At 37.5% G+C, this 12,095-nt stretch overlaps 1 protein-coding gene across 1 annotated transcript in view; it reads left to right on the forward strand.

Annotated features, from left to right (window-relative positions):
• L3MBTL3 (L3MBTL histone methyl-lysine binding protein 3) overlaps positions 1–12,095 on the forward strand; it is a 127,642-nt gene that overhangs the window by 42,664 nt on the left and 72,883 nt on the right. The window contains exons 11-13 of the mRNA XM_017879382.1: positions 4,487–4,622; positions 6,467–6,558; positions 9,168–9,319. Of these exons, the coding sequence (XP_017734871.1) occupies positions 4,487–4,622; positions 6,467–6,558; positions 9,168–9,319 (380 nt within the window). The remainder of the gene's footprint in view (positions 1–4,486; positions 4,623–6,466; positions 6,559–9,167; positions 9,320–12,095) is intronic.

The following is a 12,095-nucleotide window of genomic DNA, read 5'->3' on the forward strand; positions in this document are numbered from 1 at the left end:
TATATATAATATATATATAAAAGTATTTTAAAGTATCTGTATGAAATTTTCAGGAAACAATGACCAAGTCAATTATTCATATATATATTACTGAGAGTACTTTAAAAAATGTGTTTCCTCCTATGCTAGCCTCCTCCTTGCTCCCTCCCTTGAGCCAGAGTTCTATTTAAAAAATTCCTCCCAAAAGAATAAGATAGTCTTGTGTACTAGTTTTAAGTATCATGCTATTGTTTAATTTACCTAATGAACTTATAAGAAGCGTGGCTTCTGCAAAACGCAGTACCATGTGGTGGCTGGATGATGGCAGCCTCAGTCAATGATAACATACGGTTACATAGGGTATACTATGTGCCTGCAGCTAATTGAAGTACTTTTCATCTGTTAGCTCTTTTTTTTTTTTTCTTTTGAGATGGAGTCTCGCTCTGTCACCCAGGCAGGGGTGCAGTGGCGCAATCTCCGCTCACTGCAACCTCCGCCTCCCGGGTTCAAGTGATTCTCCTGCCTCAGCCTCCTGAGTAGCTGGGACAACAGGCACGTGCCAGCATGCCTGGCTAATTTTTGTGTTTGTAGTAGGGATGAGGTTCGCCATGTTGGCCAGGCTGGTCTTGAACTCCTGACCTCAGACGATCCACCTGCCTCAGCCTCCCAAAGTGCTGGGATTACAGGCGTGAGCCACTGCACCCGGCCCATCTGTTAGCTCTTATTAGTTCTCAAAACAAACTTTTGAGGTAGAACCCATTCTCTCCCATTTTTCAGATGAGAAACTTGAGGCACTGAGTGTTAAAGGAACTTGCAGCTTGTAGTCGTGTATTATGTAGTGAAAGGAAGTAACTGGATTCTCTTACTCATATCAGAAAATTGTTGTGGACCATTTTTGTAGATTTTATTTACAGTGAGAATACTGTCACTCTCAAACTTGATCAGACATTTTCTGTTCTCTCCTTCCTGGACTCGAGTTTTTGTTAGACCCTTTTGAGTTGGAAGGGGAGGGTCAGAGTTTCTTGGTGGATGATTTGTGTTTGTCCTTTGAAGTGGATGATATTGCCCAGGGAGAGGACAAGGCGTGAGTCGCTATCCCTGAAGAATACCATCAAGTAAGAGGATGGTGTAGGAGAAAGAATAGAGCAGGATCCTGAAAAGGAACAGCGAGAGACAGAGAAAGGAACCAGGAGAGGGGCCTGCGGTAGGAACCAGGGAGAGTGGGCAGTTGAAGTGGGGAAGAAGCAGGGGTGTCAGAAGCTGTGGTTGTTCTCAAGGAGCATGAGGGAATTGTGTCTTGCGCCAGGGCAATTGGAGTGTTTGGGAACAGAATTGAGTGTTATGAAATGATTGTGAGGAAGCAGTAAGTATAGACTGCTTCTGAGAAGTTTAGCTATAAAAGAGAGAGGGAATTTTTATGATATATGTCTGTTTTCAGCTTTTGGTTTTGCAGATTTATTTTACCTTCCCTAGTTTTTATTATAAAAGTAATGTTTGCTCATTCTGAAAACTTCAACTATTAATAGTGTAAGAGTGTTTTCCCATCCCCCTTCCTTCCTTCCATATTCCATATCCCAGAGAGCATGACCCGTAACAGTTGACTGTGTGCCTTCCAGATGTTTTCTCTGTGTATAATAATTTGTACTGCATTTTGTTTTTGACACACACACACACACACACACACACCCTTTTTTTTTTTTGAGACGGGGTCTGTCTCTATAACCGAGGCTAGAGTGCAGTGACGTGAACATGGCCTCACTGTAGCCCCAACATTTTGGGCACAAGCGATCCTCCCATCTCAGCCTCTCGTGTAGCTGGGACCTCTCATGTAGGCGTGTACCACCTGATGCCCAGCTAATTTTTGTTTTTTTTAGAAATGGAGTCCTGCAATATTGCCCAGGTTGATCTTGAAGTCCTGGGCTCAAGCAGTCTTCCCATCTTGGCCTCCCACAGTGCTTGTATAACAGGCATGAGCCACCACACCTGGCATACATATTCTTTTTAACCATTGGATAGTACTCCATTTTATGGAATTGACTTTAATTCATTTAACTGCTGTCGTATTGAACAACTGAGTGAGCGTCATTTTTTCATTAAAAAATTTAAAAAAAAAAGGGTCCAGTGAGCATCCTCTTACATCTGTAAGTAGGTCTAGGATCTATCTCTAGAATTGCCAGGTGAAAAGTATGGACATATAAATTACATTTAAATTTTTGATGCATATTGCTACTTTTCATATTAATTTTCTCTTTTTCTCTCCCTCCCCCCCTTCTTCCCTTCTTGCCTTTCTTTCTTTCTTTTTTTTTTTTTTCCACCCCTTTGCAATGCAATGGTAAGATAACATAGTATTTGAATTCTGAAGAAGCCACCAGGAAGTAGAGTATTGGAAGGTTCAGAGAAGAGGCCTGGGAGAAGATGGGACCCACACAATATATGTGGAAATCCAAGTCTTAGGCAGAGGGAGGAGTCTCTTGCTTTATAACAGGAAGGAGGGGCAAAGAAGTAGGGCTTGTGGATATGGGGAGCTTGTCCGTTTGGAGGCACACATTTGAGAAATCTTCTTTGGGTTAGAAGGCAAATTATTGGCTGAGAGTGAGGATGGAGAAAGTGGGATTAGAAGCTGAAGGAGGAGGAGGAGGATTTGAAAAGACCACAGTGAAGAATGGGAGAGGGAGTTGGACAGCACCATCTAGGAGAATTGCTAGGCAGTGGCAGAGCCCAGCATTCAGGTGGAGTTGATTCTTGTTGGTTCATTTTCATTATTCGCAGTAATTATGCTCCACAAATTACCGAGTATGGAACCATTGCTCTTAGGGGAAGTAGAGGGTTAGCTTCCTGTGAGCCTCTGGTCACATTTTCATCTGCTGATCAGTATGTAACCTTGTTTTATGTGTGTTTCTGTTTAAAGACACCTCATTTAAATATATATTGTTGATTCATGAAAAATTGAACTCACAAGTAAGAGCACTATCACCCCTGCCGGATGAAGCTTATCTAGCGCAAGTTTCTTCTCTGTAGGGCAACATCACAACCTTTTGGCACTTAGGGACACTAAACAGCACCTCAGCACTGTGTCAGGGGCCATTTTAAAGAGCAGCATCACCCAAGAAAAGCACAAAAATGTAGAACATGTGGCACAGGGGAGTGGTGCAGGTGGCTGCAGGGAGTGGCGGTATCTCCTGCCTTTCTTGAGATATTGTATTTCCCAGGGATTCCATCTGAGTTCTATGGAGAGACTGTTCTCTTTGTGGGGGAGTCAGCTTAGTTGTAAATTTTATGTATGTGGTGTATCAATACATTTTATTTGAAAAAATACTGATATATAAGAGAAAATATTAAAAGTCCATCGTTTCCATTTTGCCCTTTCCTTTTTACTACCACTTCCTAGAAGAAATCATTATTAACATTTTGGCAAATATTCATCCAGACTTCTTTTTACTCTGTGTTTATGTATATATGCATATATGTGTATATTAATGTATGTATATAAATGCATATACTTATATATGTATACACACATAATACATATATGTATACATAATCATATACCCATAAATATACATGTGGACCCCCACATGTCTAATTTTCTCATAAACTAACTCATTCTCTGTTATGTGTTCTGCCACTTGAATTTTAGCAATATGTTTTAGAGAACTTTCCATGACAGTAACTGTACAGCTGCCTCACTATTTGAGGATTGATTGTCCTGGCTCTGCACTCTGATCTAAGTCCATCATTCAGGGTTCTGCAGGACTGATGCTCACGGAGCGGGTAGAGGTCTGGTGTGGTATGTGTTTCTACCTGAACACATCTGCTTGTGTTAGTGGGAAGAAGTCCAAGGGGCTGAACCTTCTCTCTGAAAGCCCAGAGGAGGGTATGATCTGGCTCAGGTCTCATAAGCCTATATGACCTTCTAACTCAGAATGTCCGTAAGTGGGGCCCTGTAGGCATATGTACGGCATGTGTTATACAGAGTACGTTCTTACTAGCATTCTTAGGAGCCTGTCTCATCCAAGTAATAAACCAGGAGAGGCGCTTTTCTTTCTTCCTTCCAACCCAGCTTTGGTGGAGAAGAAACACTTGACTTCTGTGCATATGCACCAGCTGTGGTCTGCAGCATTCAGGGCAGGGCAGAGCATCCACTTTGGGGCCATGCTAGAGCTGAGTGTGCTGTGCTGGTGTGCCTTCCAGCTTACCTTGGGGACACATCCTGGTACAACACAGGGAGTGGAGAAAGGACCTGCACTTTTGGGATATTATGCTTTGCCCGCATCCGTGTGCTCGTAATGTAACTGAGGATGTTGCCAGAATGCCACAGCTCAGCTCTTCCCAATTTAATAGCTTTTGTCTTTAGATTCTGGGTATTTGTGTAGTTTTATTGCTGTTAATGGGGGTGGTTTGATTAACATTAAGACTATATCATGACTGGTGTCCATGTTTATTTTTGTGTATATATATGAATATTCTGGATTTAAAAAAATAGTTCAACCTGTTTTACCTGTTTCAGGTTTGTGGATACAGGATAAAGCTTCACTTTGATGGGTATTCTGATTGCTATGACTTCTGGGTGAATGCAGACGCTCTGGATATCCACCCAGTTGGGTGGTGTGAGAAAACTGGCCACAAACTCCATCCTCCAAAAGGTTTTGTCACTTTTTGTTTTATATTTTAAATTCAGTAAAAACTCATTTTCTTACATGCTACGTTAGAATTGTTAAGAATTCAGACTTTATGAAAATTCAGATAGGCACAAATTTAACCTTATTATTCATGATGAAACCACATTTATTAAAGTAAAATAAATAAAAGTAGAATCCAACTTAAGAAAATAAAGTATGTTCATATGCTTATTTTCATGTAAAATAACATTTGCTTGATACTCAACTTTGGCTGCAAATAATGTTTACCTGCAAATTTCTATTATTAAATACATGTATCTTTGAAAAAACTGATTTGAAAAATTAGTTTAAAGTAGTTTACATAACTAAGTTTAGTGTAAACTGGTTTAAACTAATTTTCAAATCAGTTTTCATTATATAGAAAATCCTGAGAAATTATGCATGACTGTATAGATTTTGATATTTAGGAGATTGGCAAGAAGACTATAACACTAAAAATTGGCTTAGGTGGGGGGTTGAACTCACAGCAATTACTTTTCTTCTATTTGAGTTCTTTATGTTATAATCCCCCAGTGATCTTCCTATTTCATGTTTACGTCAAAGTTCGAGAATAACAGATATCATCTTTTTCACTGTCTCCCTAAAGTATTCCTTCATTTTTTATTTTGAGATGGAGTCTTGCTCTGTCACCCAGATTGGAGTGCTGTGGTGTGATATTGGCTCACTGCAGCCACTGCCTCCAAGGTTCAAGCTATTCTCCTACCTCAGCCTCCTGAGTAGCTGGGATTACAGACACCTGCCATCATGCCTGGCTAATTTTTGTGTTTTTATTAGAGCTAGAGCTTCACCATGTTGGCCAGGCTGGTCTCAAACTTCTGGCCTCAAGTGATCTGCCCACCTCGGCCTCCCAAAGTGCTGGGATTACAGGTGTAAGCCACCGTGCTCGGCCATATTTAGTAATATCTTATTCCCTTCTTTTTCAATCATTACATTTATTTTTGTTTACTTTATGTCAAAATTAAGGTTACTAGGTTGATATTTTTGGCCTATCTCAGGACTTCAGTGCATTAGCCATCCCTTTAAGTGAAAAAATAATGGCAGAGTGGTATTTTCAGATAGCTGAAGGATTAAACAAAATCGCATAGAAAAGATGAGGGTGAAAAAGAAAATCTGTAAGCCTTTTCACAAATTGATCTCTTATATATGGTAAATTATTAGCTGTTTTTTTCATGCTGCCTTCTGGACTTTAATGAATGTAAAAGAAAGCATATTCGCAGATAAAATAAGATGCTCAATTTCCTTTTTAAAGGAAATGTTAACTTCAATGAAATTGTAAAAATTAAGGGAGGACATTTCCCTTACTGTAATTTGCCAACATCCTTACTTCACAAACCTTTAATTGTCCTTCTTGAAGTGATAGGCCAAAAAGATTTTACCTGTTCATTTCTATTATTTCCAACTTCCCGCTTGTTCCTGTAAGTTATTCTTCCCAAAATAGACGAGGTGAGAGAAAAGTAAAGAATTTTGACTACTCTAGTTCAGCATCTATACTGTAGAGGAATTCTACCTAAATACTGGTAGAAATACCCTGATAATAAGTGCCCTGGGTATAATACGTATTTGTTTCCTTATTCCTTTTCTTTATATCCATTACCATTCATTCAGAATTAGAAAATAATAATACAGTTTGTTGAAAATAAACATAGTCTAAATATACATAGTTATGAATTATGAGTTAAATTGTGTTTATTAAAAAAGTCATTTGATTGATTTTGGCATGTTAGAGTTAGAGATAAAAGTGGGACTGGAAAACTAAGTGTAAAATATTTTGATATTTGAATCAGTCTGTTCATATGTGCTTACTCTAGGGTATAAAGAAGAAGAATTCAATTGGCAGACCTATCTTAAGACATGTAAAGCTCAAGCTGCTCCTAAGTCATTATTTGAAAATCAGAATATAGTAAGTACATGCAAAGCACGTTTTCTTTCAAAGGAAGAAGATTTTTGAGTATCTCATAGGATCAGTTACAAGTGATAACAAGGAACTATAATAAATTGTATTGCCTTGGTAAATAGAGTACTCTTATCTTAATTAAAGTTTAAAATTAGCTTAAAATCTTCATGAATAAATATGTTTTATAGCCATATTATGGTTGTCTCTTTCACTGCATAGTAGAAGACAAGGTAGTATAACATTCAGGTGAGATTTACAATTAAGATGCATAAAAAACTAAATTGGCTGAGATATTTTATTGTTATTATCACTTATATGGGAGTGCTCTTCAAATGGAATTCACATAGCCAGATGAAGGTAGCCCTGTTTCAGTTTACATGTAGGAGGTCACTAGAGACTGTGATGTATTTTCACTGTAGTTTATAGCTTTGTTTACAGTAAACAAAAGCAAAATCTGGACGTGTGTGTCTTTTCTACTTCTTGACCTGTATTCCCACTTTCCATAACATGTTCCTCCATTGGCAGACTTGATCCATGACATTTTTCCTTTCCCAAGTTCTGATCTAATTGGAAAGAATAAAGGGCAAGCCAGTGGAAAACCAAAATGCCGTCTTTACAGATGGTCAGAGCTAAGTTGGAGGACGTGCATGTCTTGCATCTGCAGACACATAAGCTTGATTCTGAGCCCTAGAATTGAAGAGATTTAATTCTCCTTTCACCCCCATCCCCCAAGCCCAGGGAACACTGGATCCTTGAAGAGCAGAGTGGAAGCTGTGCACCCGGCAGCCCAGCTTTGTCTCTGGTATGATCAGTTCCTCCTTCCCAGAGTCACCAGGCAGGTAGCAGTGAGTGAGACAGTGGAGAGAAGCAGTAATGTTTCAGTAACAGCATTCCCTCCAAATGGAAATAAATAAATATCAAGAGCAGGAGAAACCTCCTCACTCCAAAAATCCTCCATTTGGGAAACACTGTTAACCAGTTGGTTTGAGAGCATCAGTCTAATGGCTGAAATGTTCTCTGATTTAATCAAACACAAACCAGGTTGAATTAGAGAACTGACATATTGTGTTTGTGTGCATGCGTGTGTGTGTGTGTTTAGGTTACCAATAGTGTTAATGGGCCAGCTTTTTATTTTAAAACATCTTAATTGAGAGGGTAGTGTAATTGCCGAAGTGTAACAGTGCATTGTCAGTTGGTATTCCCTGTCAAAATTTATCCCAGGGAGGAAGGTCAGTTCGGTGGAAAAGTTAGCAGCCTGCTGTCTCTGCTCCAAGTTTCCGAATCCCTGTCTGGTTCTCTGATGATGACTTGGGTCAGGGATTTGATGAACTGCCTTGAACCGTCTTCCTAAATTCTATGCTTTGCTAGCATACAACTTACTCTTGGGCTCTCCATTTCGTATCTAAGAGACACTTTTTCCACTTCTAGATTCCTCTACCTCAGAATACTCAAACATTTATGGTCAGAACTTGGATAAATTTCAGTAATTAAATCCTTAGTAAAAACTTCTGTATAGCATTAGTGCCTGTTCCATCCATTCAGACACAACTTATTCTAACATTTTCAGATACACGGCTATCTACGTTTTTACAATGATGGTTGTATAATCATAGTAAAATGAGAGATAGCATCTATCTTGCCTAAGTAGTTAGAATAATATCTGTATAATTGAGTCTGAACAGAGGTTTTTTTTTTTTTTTTTAAAGGGAAGGAATGACTTGTAGGGTCGTGATTGGCATCATTGGTATCTAGGTATACTATATATCTGCAGACAAATAAGCTTGATTCTGAGCCCTAGAATTGAAGACATGTAATTCTCTACATATATGTGTGTACATATATAAATATATATGTAGAGACAGATAGATTAAGATATTATTCGTCACAAAAGATTGTAAGAGATGTTCATATATTACTGAACCTCAAGCACTAACTCTTACAGAACTTTTGTTGTTTTTGTTCCATGTTCTGGATGACTGATTATCTGTGGATTTCTTTAAGTTACCAACTATTTTGAATAGCTGTGTGCATCAACAGCCAATTCTTTTGCTGCTATTAGGAATAAAATGTATCTGTAGTGTTGAGTAAAAGTTGTAATAATTTGCAGCCTTTCATATATGAAGATGACCTACTTTCGGTAGAGTACTCTTTTGAGAGATATTTTCAGAAGTGGGAGTGAATTTGTACTGACTCATGCACATTTTTAACTTGATTAAGTGCATACTTTGTGTGAATAATTTTCATTGTTAAGTCTGTAATCGAGAAAAGAAGGACAAAATATGAACTATATGGTGAATAAAACTTGCCTACCTATTATAGTTTTCTAATTAAGGCATCAAAACACATGTTAAAATTAATTATTTTAAACTCTGTGAGGTGATGGATATTTTCATTTTGAGGCCTAGATAGCTAATTGGGTGTAGCAGTAGGGCGTTTTTATTTTTTTATTGCTGCTTGTTGGAAAGCGACCCTGCTGTGAAACTGCCATATGATTTTTAAATTATGTGAATACAGCAGTGGATGCCGGGCCTTTGAGCGGGAGGTGCAGAGAGTGTGCAGTTCTTGCGGTTGTTAAGTGTGTGCTTATCTCTAATTAAATCTGTGTGTTTCCATAGACAGTGATCCCATCGGGCTTTCGAGTTGGTATGAAGCTTGAGGCAGTAGACAAAAAGAATCCCTCATTCATCTGTGTTGCTACGGTAACAGATATGGTGGACAATCGTTTCCTGGTACATTTTGACAACTGGGATGAGAGCTATGACTATTGGTGAGACATTTTCCGTTGTTGTGTGCTTTTAAAAATTTAATGTTTATCCAAGTAAATGGTTTAAAAACAGTAATAATGCAAAGCTTATAACAAAAAAAAAACCAATATTTTGCCCCACTGTTTCCTATTACAGGTTTTTAATTTTTTACCTGTTCCATATGGAATATATTTTAAATAGCATCGTTTAATTCTCCTTTATGATTGGTATTTTAGTTGACTTCCTACTATGGAAGTGCAGTCTGCACACGCCACATTCCCGACATATGTTCACACGTATTTTACTCTTCCCTTCTTATTTTCATGCCCATCAGCTAATTTAAACATTCGTAATAGCTGACTACAAAATATATTGAAGAATATTATTTTTAATCCTTGGATATCCTGCACAAAGTAGTAAAAGCAACATATTTTACAATTATGTAATTATAAAATAATTATAATAAAGCCATTATATTTTGATTAAATAGTTGGAATAAGGATTTTTCATAACAAATTCATGTTCATTGATTGCTGTAATTCAGTTTCCTGGTAAAAGGCATTTCTAAAATGTTTAGTTCCTTCTAGAGTACACTTGAATTGAGAACATTTTAGAGAAGTAATAGGTATATTTATATAAAATATGGCTCATGTTATAGGATAAGTGAATATTAACTTATGTAAATATTGCTAAACGTCAGGGAGGTTTGTTTGTTGACCTTATTTTTTAGCATCCATGTATTTAAACATTCAGTAGACACATCGATAATTTCCATTACTTCTCAGATGGGATTCTTAGATACTCATCAGTTTTACTTGCATTGTTTAAAAAAGAAGAGATGTTGAAATTCATTTGCTATTCATATTTTTGAAATGCTTTACATTATATGTTACCTACGCTTTTTGCAGAATTTTTTAAAATGTAGACAATTAGTTCCATGATTAGATTACACAGAGCCAAGTACAATTGGCCTTCTGTATCTGTGGGTTGCACATCCACGGATTCAACCAACCGCAGATCAAAAATATGAAAAAAAGAAAAATAACAATGCAATAATAAAAATAATACAAATGAAAATATACAGTATAACAATTATTTTCATAGCATTTACATTGTATTAGGTATGATAAGTAATCTAGAAATGATTTATAGTATATAGGAGATAAAGTAAACAGAAGGATGTGTGTAGGTTATATGCAATTACTATGCCATTTTATAAAAGGGACTTGTACATCCATAGATATTGGTGTCCAAAGGGGCTTCTGGAACCATCTTCTGCTGATACCAAGGAATGACTGTGCTTTCGAGTATTTTGTTTGTTTTCCCCAGCTTTTTTCTGCAGAGCATAATTTTTCCTTATAGGACATCTTTATATTCAGTTTATAATAAAAGTTTTTATTGAAATACAGTCAATTTCTAACATATACAAAAGTAGAATAATAGAGCAGCCCTACTGCAGCCTTTACTCAGCACCAACAATTATCAACTTATATCCAGTATGTTTCCTCTGTATTCCTAATCTTCAAATCCCAACTCTGGGATTGTTTTGAAATCAATTACAGATATCAGAGCATTTCAGTATATATCTTCTAAAGAGCGGAATTAGTTTTATTTTTTTAAAAATAATAGCCATAATATTACTAACATACTTAAATATTTCTTCCAGTTATTTCAGTGAGTTTTTTTTGTTTTTAGCTTGATGGTTTTAGGTCCCATAAGGTGTACACTTTGTGATTGGCTTGCTTGACCTCGTTTGATTTACAGATGCCTATTTCTCTCCTTTCTTCCTCATCGATTGTGGCTTTTGTTAAAGACACCAGGTTGTTTGTGCTGTTGAGTCTCCCAGTTTGATTTCCTGATTGAAACCTCATCTTATTTACTGTGTTCTTCTGTTCCTCCTATTTACTGTAAATTGGTGCTTTGGGTTTTATTTAAAATTGTCAGGCCTGCACGGTGGCTTATGTCTGTAATCCCAGTAATTTAGGAGGCCAAGGTGGGAGATCACTTGAACCCAGGAGTTTGAGACCAACCTGGTCAACATACCGAGACTCCTGACTACACAAAAATTTCGAAAACAAAAAAAATTTTCTATACCTATTTTGAATGGGTGAGTGCATGAGAAAACTTTAACTTTGGAAATAGTCTAAATCTATCCTGAATCAAACCTGTTTGTCTCCTTCTGTGCTTGGTGGACCGTGATGATGGCACTACTAGGGCGATAACTGGGCTCCAGGCCTTTTCTTAATAAATGATGCTAAAACAATAACTAGAATCTGTTGAAATGAGAATATTTTGTTTTTAAAGTTTGGTTTATTGGGGAAGAATTTTTTTAAAGCTTTTGCCTGATTTAAACAAAACAGGTGAATGTCAGTTTAATTTTTGTGGTCTCATAAGTATTACAGTGTTTTAAAAGTATAAGTTGCTGATTTGACATAAGATGCGTTGCCTTTTAAAACATTATTGTGGAAAAAAGTAAGGGGAGAGTCTAGAAGAATTCGCCACATTCATTTTTCAATGCCAAACGTCTAGGAAACAAACAGGAAAGATCCTGGGTTCTAGGAGAGATCCTGGGTTCTAGAAAGGATCCTGGGTTCTAGAAAGGATCCTGGGTTCTAGAAAGGATCCTGGGTTCTAGGAGAGATCCTGGGTTCTAGGAAAGATCCTGGGTTCTAGGAGAGATCCTGGGTTCTAGGAGAGATCCTGGGTTCTAGAAAGGATCCTGGATTCTAGGAGAGATCCTAGGTTCTAGGAGAGATCCTGGGTTCTAGGAGAGATCCTGGGTTCTAGAAAGGATCCTGG

Source organism: Rhinopithecus bieti, unplaced genomic scaffold, assembly GCF_001698545.2.
Source record: "Rhinopithecus bieti isolate Rb0 unplaced genomic scaffold, ASM169854v2 scaffold_19, whole genome shotgun sequence".
Lineage (NCBI taxonomy): Eukaryota > Metazoa > Chordata > Mammalia > Primates > Cercopithecidae > Rhinopithecus > Rhinopithecus bieti.